The sequence below is a fragment of the Microcaecilia unicolor genome, chromosome 7 (genome assembly GCF_901765095.1).
Source record: "Microcaecilia unicolor chromosome 7, aMicUni1.1, whole genome shotgun sequence".
NCBI classification, from domain to species: Eukaryota; Metazoa; Chordata; class Amphibia; order Gymnophiona; family Siphonopidae; genus Microcaecilia; species Microcaecilia unicolor.
In genome coordinates this window covers 244,985,716-245,007,471 of record NC_044037.1, presented here as the reverse complement: position 1 = coordinate 245,007,471, position 21,756 = coordinate 244,985,716, and the positions used below count along the sequence as shown (strand labels likewise).

The 21,756-nt window shown below is 47.4% G+C and overlaps 1 protein-coding gene across 1 annotated transcript in view; it reads left to right on the top strand.

Annotated features, from left to right (window-relative positions):
- PKP4 (plakophilin 4) overlaps window positions 1-21,756 on the top strand; it is a gene marked incomplete in the record, with an annotated part of 553,440 nt that overhangs the window by 131,851 nt on the left and 399,833 nt on the right. The window contains 1 exon segment of the mRNA XM_030210570.1: window positions 14,910-15,022. Within this exon segment, the coding sequence (XP_030066430.1) occupies window positions 14,910-15,022 (113 nt within the window).

Genomic DNA, 21,756 nt, shown 5'->3' with positions numbered 1-21,756 from the left:
CAGGCCTTCGTGGTCTGAAGAGCCAGAGGAAGGAGCCGGTTTGCCACTGGATCTGGATGATACTGCGGTTCGGATTTTCCACCGCGATAAGCTGCCAGCACTTATCTAACGGGCAGACGATCCATCAGCTCCTGATCCCATCTCGGAGCTTGCCCGTTGTCTGGCTGGGCGCTGGCCCAATTTTGATCCTGAAGGTCCGTGTAATTCCAGGGCTCCTTCTGCTGCCTGTTTTGGCGTACGCAACTTCGGATTTGGCTGTCTGTCTTCCGTCCTGCGGTCTTGGTGCCAGCATGCGGTATGCCTGACGGCGCAGTTGCTGGGTTGGTGTGGGGTGCGCAATTGGGCCGGTGATTTCGGTCTTCGGGCTCCTCTCACCTCATCCGCACTACCGGTTTCCTCTGTGAGTCTGCCTGGCGTACTCTGCTCTGCTTGCGCTCCCGTTGCTGCCACTCGACCGCTGCCTGCAGGATACTGTGCTGCTGCCTTCCCCAGCTCGTCCTCTTCTCCGTCGCGGATCTTCGCTGCTGCCTTCGCGATCTTCTGGCCACCTGTCGGATCTGTTCCCCGGCTCTTCCTCTTTGGCCGGCCAGATGGAGTCACAGTGGAAGAGGTTCCTGACGGTTGGGGCTGTGGAGGATGACTGTTTGTCCACCATCTTGTTTCAGAGGATGCCTGCCTTCGGCTTCGTCTGGCCTCTGTATGCTGCTGTTGGCTCTTCAGTGCTTCATTTGGGGATCACTTTGCAAGACTTATTCACGTCAGCCTGGTCTTCCATCATCCCTCTTGGCCCGCTTGGACTTTTCCTGTTCCTCTTTGCCTCCTTTGCCTTTCCCGTCTTGCCTTGTCCTCCCGCCCTTAATGACGAAATGTAACTGTACTGTATTTATTTTAATGTATTTATTTTAACTAGTTCATTGTAAGCCGCTTTGGGGCTGCAACACTGCGGCAAAAGGCGGGGTATAAATGATCTGAAATAAATAAATCTCTGATGCCTTACAGGCCCTCTCTATTGATGACCCTGTTCAAGGCGAGGCCTCCTCTGGCAATCCGAGGATGGCGAGTACTAAGAAGCCTGCTCGTGCCTTTCCTTTGCATGACTCCATCCAAGAGCTTATTTCTGCTCAATGGGCTGACCCCGAGGGGCCCTTGAAAGTGGCCAGGGCGATGGGGCATCTTTCCCTCTGAGTGAGGAGCACTTGTCCTGTTTTGGGATGCCTAAAGTGGATACCTTAGTCACGGCAGTGACCAAAAAAGACCACCCTCCCAGTAGAGGGAGGGGTCACCCTGAAGGACATTCAGGACCGGCGGCTGGAATCAATGCTAAAACGGTCCTTTGAGATTTCGGGCCTAGCCTTAAGGGCGTCTGTTTGCAGTTCTTATGCTGCTCGAGCCTGCCTCTCTTGGTTACAACAGGCAGTGGAACAGCCCGTGGATGGTGCGGAGTCCCTCGCTAAGGTTGCACCACGCATGGAGTTGGCCTTGTCATTTTTAGCTAGCGCCCTTTATGATCTGATCAGAGCTTTGGCTAAACAGATGTCTGTGGCGGTGTCCGCCCACCGCCTTCTATGGCCACGGCATTGGGCGGCTGACATGGCCTCTAAGCAAAGGCTGGTGAAGTTGCCCTTTCGGGCCCTTCTGTTATTTGGAGAGGAGTTGGAGAAGATGTTAAAGACCTGGGGGATGCTAAACCCCAGCGGTTTATCTGAGGATAGGCCGCGGCCTTCTTCCAAGGGTCAAGTGGTTCCCTCCTCCTCCAGACCTTGCTTCCGTGAAGCTAGAAGGTATCACCCGGGGCGCTCTGCTGGGTTTACTCAACATTCCCGCTTTCAGCAGAGGAACTCCTTTCGCTCGGACAAAGGCTTCACAGCAGCAGGCTCAAGGCCAGGAGCTCAGGGCCATCCTCCACAATGATGGGATGCTGGTCCACTCTTTTACAGCTGTAGGAGGACGCCTTTCCCTCTTTCTCGAGGAGTGGACCAAGATTACCTCAGATCAGTGGGTCCTGAACCTGATCAGAGAAGGTTACCGATTGGAATTCGGTGCCCCAGTGAGAGACGTGTTTGTGGAGTCCCAATGCGGTACTGCCGTCAAACGGGCGGCGGTAGAGGAGACCTTACAAGTCTTGTTGCACCTTGGAGTGGTGATCCTTGTGCCTCCCATCGAACACGGCTGCGGTCGTTACTCCATTTATTGTGTGGTGCCGCGAAAAGGCGGGTCTTTTCGGCCCATTCTCGTCTTAAAGAAAGTCAACGAGTCACTAAGAGTGCGGCATTTTCACATGGAAACCCTGCACTCCGTCATTGCGGCAGTACAGCCAGGAGAATTGCTCATGTCTCTGGACCTAAAAGAAGCTTACTGCACATTCCTATATGGCCCCCGCACCAACGGTTCCTCCGGTTTGCGGTGTTGGGAAATCATTTCCAGTTTCGGGCCTTGCCTTTTGGCCTCGCCACAGCTCCCCGAACCTTTTCCAAGGTAATGGTGGTAGTAGCTGCTTTTCTCAGGCGAGAGGGTATCCGGGTTCACCCGTACCTCGACGACTGGCTCATCAGAGCAGACTCTGCAGAAGAGTCATCATGTAACAGCCAGAGTGGTCTCAGTACTACAATCTCTGGGTGGGTCGTCAATATACCCAAAAGTCACCTGACCCCCTCTCAATCTCTAGAATATTTGGGGGTCCGGCTTGACAAGGCCTCTGGGTTTGTCGTTCTACCCGACCAAAGGCGGTGCAAGCTTCAGAACCAGGTCCGTCTGCTCCTGAGGATGCCTCGCCCGCTAGCTTGGGACTTTGTCCAGCTGTTGGGGTCAATGACAGCCATCTTGGAAGTGGTGCAATGGGTGAGAGCGCACTTGAGACCTCTGCAGTGTTCCCTGCTTCAACGATGGTCTCCAATATCTCAGGATTACCAGCACAGACTCACGTGGCTCCCTGCGGCCCGACTCAGTATGGAGTGGTGGCTCTCAGACAGCATGCTGTGGCGAGGAATGCTTCTAGCACTTCCCGATTGGTGCCTGGTGGTAACGGATGCCAGCCTGAAGGGCTGGGGAGCACATTGCCAGGGAAGCTATGCCCAGGGTCTGTGGACACCTGAGGAAACGGGGTGGTCCATCAATCGCTTGGAACTGAGAGCGATATTCCAGGCTCTTCTGGCCTTTCACATGACTCTGGAGGGACTGGCTGTCAGAGTTCTCTCGGACAACACGACAGCACTGGCCTACATAAATCGCCAAGGAGGCACTCAGTGCATAGCACTAGCAGCTCAGGCCACGCAGATTTGCCACTGGGCCAAGCTTCATCTGCAGTTTCAGTCAGCAGCTCATATTGCAGGTCAGAGCAACATGCAAGCCGACTTTCTAAGCAGGTATCTCTCCTCTCAGGCCATCCTCGATCCGCTTCAATCCGGTTTTCGCCCTCTACACTCAACAGAAACAGCACTCTCTAAAGTCTGCAATGTCCTGTTCCTTGCCAAATCCAGAGGCCACTACTTCATCCTTATCTTCCTCGATCTATCCGCCGCTTTTCACACTGTCAATCATGATTTACTTCTTGCCACACTGTCCTCATTTGGGTTCCAGGGCTCTGTCCTCTCCTGGTTCTCTTCCTATCTCTCCCACTGAACCTTCAGAGTACACTCTCATGGATCCTCCTCCACCCCCATCCCGCTCTCTGTTGGAGTTCCCCAGGGATCTGTCCTTGGACCCCTTCTTTTTTCAATCTACACCTCTTCCCTGGGCTCACTGATCTCATCTCATGGTTTCCAGTATCATCTGTACGCTGATGACACCCAGCTGTATCTCTCCACACCAGACATCACCGCGAAGACCCAGCCCAAGGTTTCGGCCTGCTTATCTGACATTGCTGCATGGATGTCCAACCGCCACCTGAAACTGAACATGGCCAAGACCGAGCTTATCGTCTTTCCACCAAAACCCACTTCTCCTCTTCCTCCGCTCTCGATTTCAGTAGATAACACCCACATCCTCCCCGTCTCATCTGCCCGCAACTTCAGAGTCATCTTCGACTCCTCCTTCTCCTTCTCTGCGCATATCCAGCAGACAGCCAAGACCTGTTGCTTCTTCCTCTTTAACATCAACAAAATTTGCCCTTTCCTCTCTGAGCACATCACCCGAACTCTCATCCACGCTCTCATTACCTCTCGCCTTGACTACTGCAACCTACTTCTCACTGGCCTTCCACTTAACCATCTATCCCCCCTTCAATCCGTTCAGAACTCTCTTCCACGTCTTATATTCCGCCTGAACCGATATACTCATATCACCCCTCTCCTCAGGTCACTTCACTGGCTTCCGATCAGATACCGCATACAGTTCAAGCTTTTCCTTCTTACCTACAAATGCACTCAGTCTGCAGCCCCTCCTTACCTCTCTACCTTCATCTCCCCTTACGTTCCCGGCCGAAACCTCCGCTCACAGGACAAATCCCTCCTCTCAGTACCCTTCTCCACCACCTCCAATTCCAGGCTCCGCCCAATCTGCCTTGCCTCACCCTATGCTTGGAATAAACGTCCTGAGCCCATATGCCAAGCCCCCTCCCTACCCATCTTCAAATCCTTACTCAAATCCCACCTCTTCAATGTTGCTTTCGGCACCTAACCTTTTACCTTTCAGGAAATCTAGACTGCCCCAGTTTGACGACCCCTACTTGTCTGACTGTACATTTGTCCTTTAGATTGTAAGCTCTTTGAGCAGGGACTGTCTTTCTATGTTAAATTGTACAGCGCTGTGTAACCCTAGTAGCGCTTTAGAAATGTTAAATAGTAGTAGTATCAAATTGACCCTGCGGAGTGGGAACTGGCAGACTAAGTGTTTCTTCAGATCTATGCCAAATGGGGAACGCCCGTAGCAGATCTTATGGCCTCAAGCAAAAATGCCAAAGTCCCGTCCTTTTTCAGCAGACGGAGAGATCCTCCCTCGGCGGGGTTGGATGCCTTGGCTCAACCCTGGCCCCCGGGCCTCCTGTATGTGTTTCCTCCTTGGCCCTTAATAGGGCGGCGACTCCTGCAAATTCGGTTGCCCTGGATTGGCCCAGGCGGCCGTGGTATGCGGACCTCCGGCGGATGCTGGTGAAGGCTCCCCTTCCTTTGTCTCTGGTACCGAACCTGTTGACGCAGGGTCCGGTAACCATGGAGGATCCCTGCCACTTTGGTCTTACGGCATGACTATTGAGAGGGCGCAATTGAGAGACAAGGGCTATTCTAACAAGGTCATCTCCACTCTGTTGCAGGCCCGCAAGCGTTCCACTTTCGTTGCCTATGCTCAAATCTGGCGCTAGTTTAAGGTTTGGTGTGTTTCTAAAGCGATCGCAGCCATGCGAGCTTCTGTCTCGCCGATACTTGACTTTTTGCAGGATGGTATAGAAAAAGGCTTGGCCTATAATTCCCTGCGTGTTCAAGTGACAGCCTTGGCATGTTTTCAGGGAAGGTCGCTGGCCTCTTCCTGGCTGTGCATCCGGACATTGTATGGTTTCTTAGAGGGGTGCTTCGGCTCCGGCCTCCCGTGCGGGCCCCTTGTCCGGCTTGGAATCTGGGGCTGGTATTAAAGGCTCTTCAGTGTTCGCCCTTCAAGCCGCTGAGGTGAGCTTCGGAGAAGGATGTGACTCTAAAGACAGGCTTTTTGGTGGCCATTACTTCGGCGAGACGGGTGTCTGAGCTCCAGGCGCTGTCCTGTCGAGACCCATTTCTGTAATTCTCAGAGTCCGGAGTAACGGTACGTACTGTGCCTTCCTTCCTGCCTAAGGTGGTTTTAGTGTTTCACCTAAACTAGCCTATTTATCTGCCATTCTTTACTAGGGAGGAGTTTCCAAAATCTTTTGGGCAGTTGCACCTTCTGGATGTGTGCAGGGCTCTGTTGCAGTATCTGCAGATGTCTAATGCTTTCAGGACCTCTGATCACCGTTTTGTATTGTTGTCAGGCCCTCGCAGAGGGTCTCCAGTGTCTAAAGCCACTATAGCCCGTTGTCTTAAGGAAGCCATTTTTTTCTGCATATCTGCTATCTGGCCGGCCTACGCCTGACGCCTTTAAGGCACATTCCACAAGAGCGGTTTCTTCCTCTTGGGCTGAGACGGGAGCACTCTCTCTTCAAGAGATATGTAGTGCAGCTACTTGGGCTTCTAAGCTCTCTTTTGCCCGTCATTACAGGCTGGATGTGGCTGCCAGAAGGGACACGCTTTTTGGAGCACAAGTGCTTGCGTGTGGTGTAGCTTGTTCCCGCCATATCTAGGGATTGCTTTGATACATCCCATTCGTAATGGATTCATCTGCTGCTGATGACAAGAAAGGGAAAATTAGGTTTTTACCTTGGTAATTTTCTTTCCTTTAGTCACAGCAGATGAATCCATGATCCCTCCTTGATTGACTCTGTTTTGTGTTCAGTTTTTCCTGCAGACATGTTGGAGAAGTTGGAAAACAGTCTTGAGGATTTCTGTTTACTGTTCTGTTACAGGAGGTTGAGTTCGTTCCTCCTTTGTGTTATTGCTCCTGTTCTGGGGCGTTCGTTCGCTGTGAGGAAAGTTCATGTTATGCTACTTTGAGGCATATTTTCAAAGCACTTAGCCTTCCAAAGTTCCATAGAAACCTATGGAACTTTGGAAGGCTAAGTGCTTTGAAAATATGCCTCTTTGCGGTTTAACACTGCTTTGGAAGCTTCAAAATACTGAGAGGCAGATGGAGCTAGCCGTCCTAGAGGCACTATGGTTTTCAGTGTTCTCTATCTCCCCCTGCTGGTAGGTGGACACAACCCATTCATAATGGATTCATCTGCTGTGACTAAAGGAAAGAAAATTACCAAGGTAAGAACCTAATTTTCCCTTAATGGCTTACATTACCATTGCGACTATAAGTGACTCCTTGTATCATTCAGATATTTGAACGACTACTTTTGTTTTGCAAGAACTAGGCCATTATACTAGCTCGACCACTGTTCAGTATGTTCTATCATGCTGGATGTTTCAGTTCTTAAAATATCTGAGAAGGATATGATAAAGTTGTCACCGGAATTCCTGTAATTCAATATGTGATCAATTTAATTTGAGACTGGATACCTAGAGGTTTAAATAAAAAGATTGAGTGGAATGTATTTTTCTAATTGATTGCAGTTCTGTTGATGTTACGCTGGCGGCATTATTTATATTTCTTGGCGCCATGTTTGTATATAAGCACACTCAGATACCCCCTGAAGCAGCCATTGGTGAAACAGGGGCCATTGTTGGAGTTGTTATAGGTATTGTAGCCAGAAGCAACAGTGCTTTGGATGTTTGGATTTCTATGTTTTCAGAGTGTGGAGGCTGAATCTGAAATTGGATATTTACTCAACATTTCAGTCACAGAGCAGAAAAGAAGATTTAAATATTGGTTAAGTGAGTGCATCCTTAATGTTTTCTTGACTTCTTAATTTTGCTTCTGAAACACTGGTGCTTTTTTTGACCTTTGATTGTACTTTTGGCAACATATGAAAATAATTAGTGCTCTTGCTGATTCATAAGTCTGAGGTCTTTTTCTTCAACTTTTGTTATATCTGTGATTTTGAAGAGGCTTCTTGTTAACAAATATTTTAGCAGCCATGAAACATCGAGGTTTATGTGGGTTTTACTGCAGTAAATGTTTTTTTGTTTGTTTTCTGGTTGAAGTCTGCTATTCACTTTTTTTTTTCCTTGTGTGTGATTTGTTACCCCAGTATTGACTGGCTAACAGGCTTATTTTCGAAAGAGAAGGGCGCCCATCTTTCGACACTAATCGGGAGATGGTCGTCCTTCTCCCAGGATCGCCCAAATCGGCATAATCGAAAGCTGATTTTGGGCGTTCTCAACTGCTTTCCGTCGCGGGGACGACCAAAGTTTCCGGGGGCGTGTCGGAAGCATAGCGAAGGCGGGACTGGGACATGCTTAACACATGGGCGTCCTCGGCTGATAATGGAAAAAAGAAGGGCATCCCTGATGAGCACTTGGTCGACTTTACTTGGTCCATTTTTTTTCTTGCGACCAAGCCTCTAAAAGAGGTGCCCAAACTGACCAGAGGGATGACCTCCCCTTACTCCCCCAGTGGTCACTAACCCCCTCCCACCCTAAAAAAAAAAAAAACAACTTTAAAAATATTTTTTACCAGCCTCAAATGTCATACCCAGCTCCCTGCCAGCAGTGTGCAGGTCCCTGGAGCAGTTTTAGTGGGTGCAGTGCCCTTCAGGCAGGCACCCCCCCTCCCTGTTACACTTGTGGTGGTAAATCTGAGCCCTTCAAAACCCACCAGAAACCCGCTGTACCCACATGTAGGCACCCGCTTCACCCCTTAGGGCTATGGTAGTGTTGTACAGTTGTGGGGAGTGGATTTTAGGGGGCTCAGCACACAAGGTAAGGGAGCAATGCACCTGGCATCAATTTGTGAAGTCCACTGCAGGAATGCTGGCTCTTCCCATGACTAAATGGCTTGGGTTTGGTCATTTCTGAGATGGGCATCCTTTGTTTCCATTATCGCTGAAAACCGGGGACGACCATCTCTAAGGTCGACCTAAATGTTAAGATTTGGGCATCCCCAACCGTATTATCAAAACGAAAGATGGACGCCCATCTTGTTTCGATAATACAGGTTTCCCTGCCCCTTCCCAAGGACGTCCTGCAAGGATGCCCTCAGGAAAACTTGGGCGCCCCATTTGATTATGCGCCTCCACATGTCAAGTCAGGAAATGCTATGCAGGTCAAGTTCCTAGATAAATGACTCATGAAGCAGCTCAGGAGCCGACAAGAGGGGGAACTATTTTAGATCTAATTCTTACTGGAATGCTAGACTTGGTACAAGAGGTAACAGTTTTGGGACCACTTGGGAATAGTGATAACATCAAATTTTAGATAACTTGAGTGGAGACACCAAGGAAATCCTATTGCAAAAGCATTTAACTTTCAAAAGAGCAGCTATTATAAAATGAGGGAAATGGTTAACAAAACTGCAAAGGTTGAGTTTAATTCAGGTCTAGATGTTGAAAAATTTCATCTTGGAAGCCCAGACGGGTTGTATTTCATGTATCAAAGCAGGTGGTAAAAATGCCAAATGACATCTGGCATGGTTAAAAGGTGAGGTGAAAGAGGCTATTTAGAGCCAAAAGAACATTTTCAAAACATGGGAAAAGGATCCAAATGAAGAAAATAGGAAGCAGCATAGTTAGTTACAAGTCATTGATAAGGAACGTTAAAAATTTGGAAAAAAGCTTGACGTAGAGGAAAAAATTCACAGCAAATTCTTTTCAGTACATTAGAAGCAGAAATCCTGTGTAGGGGGTCAGTTGAACTGTTACATCATCAAGGACTTAAGGGAGCACTTAAGGAGGACAAGGCCATAGAGAGACTAAGGAGCTCATTTTCAAACCACTTAAGCACACAAAGTACCATAAGTTACTTTGATACTTTGTATGTGTAGGTGCTTTGAAAATGAGACCCTAAATGGATTATTTGCTTCAGTCTTTACTGAGGAGGATGTAAGAGAGCCGCCTGTGACAGAAATTGTATTTAATGGCGGCAGTTTAATGGGACAAAGTCAACATTGATTCAGCCAAAGGAAATCTTGCCTCAACAGTTTGCTACATTATTTCAAAAGTGTGATTGAACATGGATAAAAGGTGAGCCAGTTGATGAGATTACATAAGTGTTGCCATACCTGGACAGACCGAAGGTCCATCAAATCCAGCATCCTGTTTCCAACAGTGGCCAGTCCAGCTTACAAGTACCTAAACAGTACAATACATTTTATGCTGCTTATTCTAGAAATAAGTTGATTTTTCCCAAGTCCATATTAATAATGGCTTATGAACTTTTCTTTTATGAAACTATCCAAACCTATTTTAAACCCTGCTAAGCTTACTGCTTTTACTACATTCTCAAACAACGAATTCCAGAGTTTAATTACATGTTGAGCGAAGAAATATTTTCTCCGATTTATTTTAAATTTACAACTTTGTAGCTTCATTGCGTGTCCCCTAGTCCTAGTATTTTTAGAAAGAGTAAACAAGTCATTCATGTCTACTCGTTCCACTCCACTCATTTTATAGACCTCTATCATATTTCCCCTCAGCCATCTTTTCTCTAAGCTGAAGAGCCCTAGCCACTTTAGCGTTTCCTTGGGAAGTCATCCTATCCCCTTCATCATTTTTGTTGCCCTTCTCTGTACCTTTTCTAATTCCACTATATCTTTTTTGAGATGCAGTGACCAGCATTGCACACAGTATTTGAGGTGCAGTCGCACTATGGAGCGATACCAAGGCATTATAATGTCCTAATTTTTGTTTTCCATTCCTTTCCTAACAATACCTAATATTCTATTTGCTTTCTTAGCTGTTGACGATGACACCTAGATCCCTTTCCTGGCGATGACTCCTAATGTGGAACCTTGCATCACGTAACCATAGTTCGGGTTCCTCTTTCCTAACTGCATCACTTTGCACTTCACATGCCCCGTCTCCCAGTCTCATAAGGTCCTCTTGTAATTTTTCACAATCCTCAATCCTCTTGCGATTTAACAACTCTGAATAACTTTGTGTCGTGATCAAATTTAATTACCTCATTAGTTAAGCCCATCTCTAGTTCATTTATAAATATGTTAAAAAGCAGCGGTCCCAGCACAGACCCCTGCAGTACCTCACTATCTACCTTTTTCCATTGAGAATACTGACCATTAAAATTTTCCTGGGGAGGGAACAAGCCGGGGGGGGGGGGGGCAAAAAGAAAAGACTGGGAGTCTGTTTTCGGGGGTGGGATGGGGAACTGGGTTAAAGGGGGTATTAACCTGGGGGAAGAGAGGTGGAGAAAGATGGAAACCATTATGGGAAGGAGGGGAGAGAGTCAGCAATAAAATGAAGGCTTGGGAAGAGATTAAAACTGAAGGTGGGGGGGGATCTGGGTAAGGTCAGGTGTAGAGAAAGCTGTGAGGGCAAGAATGATATACTGGGAAGGGGTCAGGTTTTCTGATCAGGAAGCTCTGTACAAAAGAATTTAATATATTTTCTAGATTGAATTGTAAATTACTTACAGTAATTATATTGTTATGAAGAAAGCCTGCAGAATTTTGTAAACTTAAAAATAATTGTGCGCAGATTTCTGAATTGTTTTCACAGAATTCCTCCAAGGGCAGTATTCTCAGATGTGAAGAAGTGGTTCTTAAAGTAAAAAATTATGCTGTCCTTTGTGATAAAATGGCAGACATCATGATAAAAATCCCACATTAGTTAGTAGATTGGAGGTGGGTGTTACATGGTTGGCTGGATGAGTGGGAAATGGGTGTTACATAGTTGGATGGATGTGTGTTCGTCTTTGAAATCTAGCGCATAGGTTGGTACCATGCACTAGCTGTTATAACTTCCAGTAGCACAGTTGAACTTACTGCTACCTCAAGAGGCGGTGGTAAGTGCAGCAGCTATTCCTACAGTCCTGTAGTGTGGTCGCAGTTCATCCCCTGGTCAGACCAATGGTCCATCTAGCCCAGTATCCTGCTTTCAGCAGTGGCTAATCCAGGTCACAAGTACCTGGCAGAAACCCAATTAGTAGCAACATTCCATGCTACCAGTCCCTGGGCAAGCAGTGGCTTTCTCTCATGTCAATCTCACTAAGACTATGGGCTTTTCCTCCAGGAATTTGTACAAATCTTTTTTTTAAACCCAGATACGCTAACTGCTGTTACCACATCCTTCAGCAGCAAGTTCCAGAGCTTAACTATTCTTTGATTGAAAAGTATTTCTATATCTTTGTACTTTTTACTTCTACCCATTCTACACCACTTGGGATTTTATAGTCCTTGGTCATATCTCCCTTAGCCATCTCTTTTTCAGACTGAAGAGCCCTAACCTCTTTAGCCTTTCCTCATATTGGAGGAGTTCTATCCCCTTTCATTTTGGTTCGTCATCTTTCAACCATTTATAATTCTGCTATATCTTTTTTGAGATACAACGACCTGAACTGAATGTCATATTCAAGGTGAGGTGGCACCTGGAGTGATACAGAAGCATTATGATATTCTTGATCTTATTTTGCATTCCTTTCCTAATAATTCTAGCATCCTGTTTGCTTTTTTGGCCACCGCCGCCGCAACACACTGGGCAGAAGATTCTACAGTGACATGTAGATCTTTCTGGAGTGCTGATTCCTATGGTGGACCATAGCATTAGGTAACTATGATTCAGATTATTCTTCCCAATGGATCTCACTTTGAATTTGTCTACATTAAATTTCATCTGCCATTTGGATGCCCAGTCTTCCAGTTTCCTAAGGTCTTCCTGCAATTTTTCACAATCCGCATGTGTTTTGACCACTTTGAATAGTTTTGTGTCATCTGCAGATTTAATCACCTCTTATGTTCTGATTTCCAGATCATTTATAAATATATTAAATAACACCTGTCCCAGTACAGATCCCTGCGGCACTCCACTGTTCACCCTGTATTGAGAAAAATGGCCATTTAACCCTACCCTCTATTTTCTGTCCAATAGCCAATTCCTACTATCCCATGACTTTTTAATTTTTTCAGGAGTCTCTAATGAGGAACTTTGTCAAAAAACTTTCTGAAAATCTAGATACATCAACTGGCTCACCTTTATCCACATGTTTATTTACGCCTTCAAAGAAATAAAGTAGATTGGTGAGGCAAGATTTCTTCCCTTGGCTGAATCAATGCTGACTGTCCTGTTAAACCATGTTTGTCTACATGTTCCATAATTTTATTCTTTATAATAGTTTCCACTGTTTTCCCCAGCACTTAAGTCAAGCTTACCAGTCTGAAATTTCCAGGATCACCTTGGAACCCTTTTTAAAAATCAGCATTACATTGGCCACCCTTCAGTCTTAAAGTGGTATATACAATTTTTCACTGTTGTTCAGTAATAAAGAGGAAGAGACTATGTATATCGGTCACAATTGGTACCTTCGCTCATAAATATGCAAGGTACTATTTATATACTATATAAACCTCTGTGGAGTACAAAAAAGTACGAAAGGGAAAAAGCCTCAGCACCCACGCAGCCACCCAACAGAAACACTGAGTAAAAAGGACTTACAGGGTCAAATCTCTTCATTGGCATAAAAAACCCTTTCACACAAAACTCCACAGTGTATTTAATTTCAATGGATCCACCCAAAAATGTGACAAACATAAGAAAAAAAGCAAACACACTTTTGAATCTTCATTAATGATAAAAAGCTATCTGTGGCCAGAGTTTAGCTATAATAAGCTGTCTTAAGGTGTGAACAATCAATCTAAAATATATATATAAAAAAGTAAAGATGTGTCAATATAACAACCTAAGATGAGCAAAAAGGTCATATAAGTGAAAACTCAAAAGATCCAGAAATCAACAGTTAAAAGCAATATAGTTAGTGAACACAAAAGTACTTGCAAGTTCATAACACACAAACCGTCTTCATGTCACAAGATCCTTCAAACATGGCCGTAGAATAATTTCCTTAAAGACATAACTCAGGATGTCATTTGGGACATCACTTCCGATCTTATGAGAGAAGAAAAAAGCTTTCTCAAAAGGAATTACAAAAATTCACATCATAGCATAAGAAATCCAGTGTTTTTCCAATCCATCTTGAGATTCAACCTATCCGGTTCTTCAGTTTTTAAGGTAAAGATCCAGTATTGCTCCATTTGTAGTAACAGTTTTAAACGATCGTAGGGTCCCTTAGGTATATGGTCAATAACATAAACCTGCAATCATGAAAAAGTATGTCCACATTCTAAACAGTGTTCTACAATAGGAACCTCACTGCTCATCAACTAACGAGCTCTCCTTGGTGTGGGAATGCTTTACTCCACTCTTTCTCTGCAGCTTGGAAGGATTGCTAATGAGGCACACACTTCTGCCTTGCAAGGGTTTATTACAACAGTTCCCAGAAGGCTGTTTCCATTCAGCTTGCCTAGTACCCCTTCCTGCCCTGCCCCCCACCCCCAGGGCTTCCTTTCCACAGCTGGAAACACCTCCCAGCAAAGAACAGTGAGGCTTCTGTGTAAGGCAAGTTCCTGGTTCAGTTTTTTCCCTTTCCTTGGAAGACAGCGATCCATGCCATGTTTTCTGTCTGCTCAGCCTTTGTCACATTCCGAAAGAGGACCTTCAAGTGGATATATTCATAGTACTTTAATAAACAATAATTAATTTGAAAAACTGTGTCAGGTACGGGCAAATGACTGCAACTAGTGCCCTAGAGCCTAAGCTCAGCCAGATGCACTTGGCCCTATGACTGTTAAAAGGCACAGTGGCATATAAAAATGTGTAACTGCAGTCCTAAACCCCATGCCCAGTATCATGTAGCTGGCTGGCCTGTAAAGAAGTCACTCTGAGGAGTAGCCTTGTGGTTAGTGCAGCGGACTCTGATCCTGGGGAACTGGGTTCGATTCCCACTGCAGGTCTTTGTGACTCTGGGCAAGTCACTTAGCCCTCCATTGTCCCAGGTACAAATAAGTACCTGTATATAATATGTAAAACCACAGAAAGGTGGTATATAAGTCCCATTCCCCTTTTTACTTTCTACCAACTTGCTACATGGCCTCATTTCCAGTCTTATATCCTCTTCAGTGTTGTTCACACAAAGCAAGCTTTACATTCGTGTACTTTTTCTCTTTCAGCTCAAGTTCTGTTGAACATGTACTTAAGACATCCAAGATACTTCATCCTTCTGTACCTTTTAGTCTAAATTGAAAGTGTATCTATTCTAGTATGCTTTTCCGCAGGACATTGTAGTAATCCCAGTGAGGCAACTTTGCCATGTTTAGTGCTCTGTGTTACTTCTGTTACAAGGCATGTAAAAGCTGGGGGAAAAAAGGTAGTTGAAATTGTACTTTGTAAGGGTGCATCTTGCTCATACATTTCTTCTTTTACCTAGTTTGCAGTAACTGAATTGCTGTGTTTTTAATTACAGGAGCTCCAGTTCCAACGACTTACAAGAGAGCTTGAAGTGGAGAGGCAAATTGTTGCGAGTCAGCTAGAAAAGTGTAGGCTTGATGCAGAATCACCAAGCATTGTCAGCATAAGGTAAAGACCTTGATAAATCTACATATCCACCAAAACTGAACATTTTTGATATGTGCATTTTTTTTATTTCAAAGTTGTTTTATGGACATATAAGTTGTGCAGGAATTACAAAATCAAATTTGAAATAATTGCAGGCATTACAAAATACAGCAATCAGATTGCTTGGGTAATGCCTATAAATACAATCACATTACCCCATTATATAAGCATTATCATGGGCTGTCAATGTCATTTAGGGTTACCTTTAAAATCTTGAAAATAGCTCACAATGCCTATTATAAGCAGCATCCATCATATCTACATTCATTAGTCACCCCCTATACATACTTCAGAGTGTTGAGTTCATTATAGAATGGTCCTCCAACATCCTAATAGTGTATCAGGCAATTGGACATGGAAAGGAGCCTTTCTTTGGTTAGCACCATTCCTCTGGAATCATTTATTGATGTTGATACTTGTGGAAATAGATTTTAAAAATTCAAAGTGCTTTTGAAAACTCATCTATGTACTCAAGAACTTGAGGGAATTTAGTAATAGAGAATATGTATGGACTATGATGTAATACATAGACATTATGGATGATTGGGTAGTATGTTTGATCTTGAATGTTTGAGATAGGCTTTCCTTTTAAGAATGGAATACCTGTTTTATTTCTTTTTGTTTTGTTTTATTAGCTTATTTTTTATGATCTTGATTTTAAAGTTTGTATAATTTTATTAGACTGTAAACCATTTTGATCTGTGCAAGTAAAACAGTATATCAAATATAATAAAACATAAAACATTTTAAATAAATTTGTAATTTTTATGTTGCATATCTCATGGTCCCATGTTTGAGATAGAAACATAAAATAAGGTAGGTTGTATGATATTTTGCTGCTCTGTCCTTTCCTTCCAAAGTAGCCCAGTCTCTACAATTGCTGTATCTGCTCAGGTTCTTATTCTTGACCATGCTTTCTTGAATTATGATATCCTTGTCTCCATCACTTCCACTAGTAAGGTATTTCATGTTTCCACTATCCTTTCTGTAAAGAAATATTTTCTTAGATTACTCATGAGTTTACCCTCTTTACATAAGAACATAAGAGAAGCCATGCTGACTGAAACCAAGATCCATTAAGCCCAACATCCCTAGCTTTGACAGGGGCCACTCTGGGTAACAAATGCCTGGTATTTCCCAAAAAGTAAATCCAGTTTTTCCAAGGAATGACAGTGCATGCAGTTTTTCCATTTGTCGATGTCATGAGAGACTTCCTCAGTTGCTTTATCTGCAGAGCCTAATGAGTGTTTCCCACTGCACTCTAACTTAATTCCTCACTGTTATGTGGGTCTCTTAAAACTTGGTAGGTTTCCCTCTGTTAATTATCCTAGTTAATGTTCTTTAGCAGTTATAAATTTCCCTTTCTTTTTTAACATGTCTGCTTCTTTAAGCTCCTTTTGGGGCTTTGAGTATCCATGTTGGGTCAGTTTGGCCAGTTAAACAAAAAAAAAAAAAAAAATCATTTTTCAGCAACATGCCTCAGCCAAACAGTGGAGATGAACAAAAGGGTTTCTTAGAACTCTTATTACTAGCAGTTCACATAAAAACACATGGAGAGGACAAGGGAGAGCAGACCTATGTATTGTGGACTCCTGATGCAGGTTCTATAACTAAAACTTCCATATCATCAAGCTGATCAATCCATAGACTGGTGGGTTGTGTCCATCTACCAGCAGGTGGAGATAGAGAGCAAACTTTTGCCTCCCTATATGTGGTCATGTGCTGCCGGAAACTCCCCAGTATGTTCTCTATCTCAGCAGGTGGTGGTCACACACAGCAGCAGCTCTGGCTAGGCCTCCAAGCCTAATTTTTAGGTTTTGTTGAGTGCCTGGGGTTGAGGGCTCTTTTGAGCAAGTGCAAACCTGGTGGTGCCAGGTCCCTCCTTTTCTCCCCCCTCCCGCTGGCTCCGTTAAAAAAAAAAAAAAAAAAAAAAAATTTTTAAACGTCCTTAAAGGCGTTTATTTCGACGTTTATTTAAACGTTCATTGCAGCTACTCACTGGGACACCAGTTCGTTACAGCTCGGAGCGGACAGCAGGTAATTTTTACCTTTTTATAGCAGGCAGGGGGTTCCCCGATTCTTCTCCTCGTGGCATATGGCGTCGGAGGGCGAGGGCGCAAAGGGTCGCTCCCCGGATCGCTTGAGCGCTTCTAGAGGGGATGCGGGGTCTTACAGCCTGATTCGCCCTTGTTGGGTGACAGTTTCGTGACCGATGAATGTCCCGGTCCTTCCTCCGGCGTGGCGGTTTTTCCCGCCATAAACGCCCATCCCCCGCTCCTCGCCTCCGCCATCTTGGCCGGCCACGCAGCTCGGACGGCTTCTTCGTGGGCCGCCCTTGAGGTTGGAGACATTAATGCCATGAACGCCCTTAATTTGGGCGACGGCACAAAAGCGGCTAAAGTTAAGCGCCGTTCTTCCCGCGCGGCTCCTTTGCGGAGTGTCGCGCCGGACGCCATTTTGGATGCGCAGCATGTCTCTCCCCCGCTCTTGCGAGCGCCGGTTGAGGGTGCGTCTAGGGCTGTTGCCCAGGCTGCGGAAGTGCACAGTCTGGGGGGTTTCTCCCCCGAGTTTGTTTTGCTGCTGCATCAGGCTTTCCTCATGCAAAACGCTGCCCCTGCTCCCTCGTCTGGTAAAGAGGTTGAAGTTCCCAGAGGTAAACGCCCTCGGGTTGATTCCCAGGCCTTGGAGGAATTTGTCTCCTCCGATGTAGATGAGGGCAGCGTGTCTGAGATCTCCCAACGGTCCTTTGCGGATTCCTTGGAGGAGACGGATCCCCGCTCGGATGGAGCGGATGACCCCTCTGCAGCGCGGCTTTTTAGCCCAGAGGATTTGCCCAACCTGTTGTTACAGGCCATGGACACTTTGAAGATTTCCTCTCCGGAGGACGTCTCTCCCTCAGCCCCTGTTGGCTCTGCCATTATGCTGGGGACGAAGCGCCCGCCTAGAACCTTCCACGTGCATGATGCCATGCACACCCTAATTTCGGCTCAATGGGATGTCCCAGAAGCGAGCCTTAAAGTGGCTAGGGCTATGTCCCGCCTCTATCCTTTGGCTGTGAGTGAACGTGAGGCCTATCTGTGGCCTACCGTGGATTCTTTAATCACTGCGGTGACTAAGAAAACGGCGTTGCCGGTGGAAGGTGGCACGGCCCTAAAGGACGCCCAAGACAGAAGATTGGAGGCGGCCTTAAGGTCGTCCTTTGAGGCGGCTGCTTTAAGTTTGCAGGCCTCAGTTTGCGGCTCCTATGTGGCCAGGGCGTGCCTGACTATGGTGCAGCGGGCTTCCCCCTCGGATCATTCCTTGAGGGCTGATTGGCCGGCCCTGGAACGGGCTTAGCCTATTTGGCAGACTTGCTGTATGATGTCTTGAGGGCCTCAGCGAAAGGCATGGCTCAGACAATCTCTGCGCGGCGGTGGCTTTGGCTGAAACATTGGTCTGCTGACCACGCCTCTAAATCCCGCCTGGCTAGGTTGCCTTTTAAAGGCAAGCTGCTCTTTGGGGTCGAGCTGGACAAAATCGTGACCGATCTCGGCACGTCTAAGGGCAAGAAATTACCAGAGGTCAGGGCTCGGGCTAGTACTCGTCCCGGTACCTCCAGAGGACGGTTGCAGGAAGCCCGTCGGTACCGCCCGGGCAAGTCGGGTTCCTCTGCCCCCTCTTCCTTCAAGAGGAATTTCTCCCCCAAGCAGCATTCCTTTCGCAGAGACCGCCGTCCCGGAGGTGCTCCCTCCGGTCCTCCCCCAGGGTCTCGTACCCAATGACGGGGTCTTGGTCCACGCCCCAGTGCAGATTGGGGGACGGCTGTCCTCGTTTCTGGGCGAGTGGACCACAATAACTTCAGACGCGTGGGTGCTGGAAGTCATCAGAGACGGCTACAAACTAGAGTTCTGCCTTAAAAGACGGGTTTGTACTCTCTCCCTGCAAGTCTCCGGTCAAAGCTGTGGCAGTGCAGCAGACCTTGGACAATCTGATCCGCCTGGGCGCGGTCGTTCCGGTGTCAGAAAGTCAGCTTGGCAAGGGACGTTACTCCATTTACTTTGTGGTACCAAAGAAAGGAGGTTCTGTCCGGCCTATCCTCGACCTCAAAGGGGTCAATCGGGCCTTGAAAGTGCGGCACTTTCGCATGGAGACTCTCCGCTCTGTTATAGCGGCAGTGAAGGCAGGAGAGTTCCTGGCATCCTTGGACATCAAGGAAGCGTACCTGCATATTCCCATCTGGCCTCCTCATCAACGCTTTCTGCGTTTTGCAGTCCTGGGACGACACTTCCAGTTCAGAGCCCTCCCTTTCGGGTTGGCTACTGCTCCGCGGACCTTTTCCAAAGTAATGGTGGTCATCGCGGCCTTCCTACGAAAGGAAGGGGTACAAGTCCATCCTTATCTGGACGACTGGTTGATCCGAGCCCCCTCTTATGCAGAGTGCGGCAAAGCTGTGGACCGGGTAGTTGCTCTTTTGAGCTCCCTGGGATGGATCATCAACTGGGAGAAGAGCCAGCTGCGCCCGACTCAGTCCCTGGAGTACCTGGGAGTTCGATTCGACACCCAAGTGGGCAGAGTGTTCCTGCCAGACAATCGGATTGTCAAACTTCAGGCTCAGGTGGACCAGTTCCTAGTAGCCTCTCCCCTTCGGGCTTGGGACTATGTGCAGCTGTTGGGCTCTATGACGGCCACGATGGAAGTAGTGCCCTGGGCCAGGGCTCATATGAGACCACTTCAACACTCTTTGCTGCAGCGCTGGACTCCGATGTCGGAGGATTATGCTGTGCGCCTTCCCTTGGACCCAGCAGTGCGCAAGGCGCTGAGCTGGTGGATGCAGACAGACAAGTTGTCTGCGGGAATGCCTCTGGTGACCCCAGAGTGGATTGTCGTCACGACGGACGCCTCGTTGTCGGGCTGGGGAGCCCACTGCTTGGGAAGGACAGCGCAGGGGCTCTGGTCTCCTGCAGAGGCAAAGTGGTCTATCAACCTCCTGGAACTCAGAGCCATTCGGTTGGTGTTATTGGAGTTCATCCCGGTACTGGTGTTGAAGCCTGTACGGGTCCTGTCGGACAATGCCACGGCTGTGGCCTATGTCAACCGCCAGGGAGGTACCAAGAGCGCCCCTCTAGCCAAGGAGGCTATGAATCTTTGCCAGTGGGCGGAAGCGAACCTGGAGCAGCTTTCAGCGGCCCACATTGCCGGAGTCATGAATGTCAAGGTGGACTTTCTCAGTCGCCATACCTTGGAGCCCGGAGAGTGGCAGCTATCTGCTCAGGCGTTCTTGGACATCACGAAGCGCTGGGGCCAGCCGAGCCTAGATCTGATGGCGTCATCGGCCAATTGCCAAGTGCCGCGCTTTTTCAGCAGAGGACGGGACCCTCGATCCCTGGGAGTAGATGATCTTCTCCAACAGTGGCCGACGCAAGAGCTTCTCTATGTGTTCCCGCCCTGGCCCATGTTGGGCAGGGTGCTAGACCGGGTGGCAAAGCATCCCGGCAGGGTAATCCTGGTGAGTCCGGATTGGCCCAGGCGTCCCTGGTATGCGGACTTGATCAGGCTCTCAGTCGACGATCCTCTGCGGCTGCCAGTGGAGCAGGGCCTGTTACATCAGGGTCCCGTGGTGATGGAGGATCCCTCCCCCTTTGGTCTTACGGCCTGGCTATTGAGCGGCAGCGTCTGAGGAAGAAGGGCTTCTCAGACAAGGCCATCGCCACTATGCTGAGAGCGAGGAAGCGCTCTACTTCTACTGCTTACGCCAGGGTTTGGCGTATCTTTGCAGTGTGGTGTGAAGCAGGCTCACTTTCTCCCTTCACTGCTCCAATTTCTTCAGTGTTGGCGTTCCTGCAAGAAGGTCTGGAGAAAGGCCTGTCGCTCAGTTCCCTTAAAGTCCAGGTAGCGGCTCTGGCTTGCTTCAGGGGCCGCCTGAAGGGTGCTTCCCTGGCTTCGCAGCCAGATGTGGTGCGCTTTCTCAAGGGAGTTAATCACCTGCGCCCTCCTCTGCACTCAGTGGTGCCTGCGTGGAATCTCAACCTGGTACTAAGAGCATTGCAGAAGCCGCCTTTTGAACCCTTGTCGAGGGCATCTCTGAAAGACCTGACGTTGAAAGCAGTCTTTTTGGTGGCTATCACTTCAGCCAGAAGAGTTTCCGAGCTCCAGGCGCTCTCATGTCGAGAGCCTTTTCTGCAGTTCACTGAGGCAGGAGTGACTATTCGCACAGTGCCTTCCTTCCTGCCCAAGATTGTTTCTCGCTTCCATGTGAATCAGCAGCTCTGTCTCCCTTCCTTTCGTAGGGAGGACTACCCAGAGGAGTACTCTGCTCTTAAATATCTGGATGTGAGACGAGTCATCATCAGATACTTGGAAGTGACCAATGAGTTCCGGAAATCGGATCATCTGTTTGTCCTGTTTGCAGGTCCTCGTAAGGGTCTGCAGGCTGCTAAGCCTACAGTGGCAAGATGGGTCAAGGAAGCCATTGCAGCGGCTTATGTGGCCGCGGGGAAGGTGCCGCCTATCCAGCTGAAGGCTCACTCCACGAGAGCTCAGGCGGCCTCGATGGCAGAGGCCGGATCCGTCTCCTTGGAAGAGATATGCAAGGCGGCAACTTGGGCTTCGGCTCATACATTCTCCAAGCATTACCGTTTGACTGTGGCTGCACGGGCGGAGGCCCGGTTTGGAGCTTCAGTGTTGAGGTCAGGGATTTCAATGTCCCGCCCTGGGTG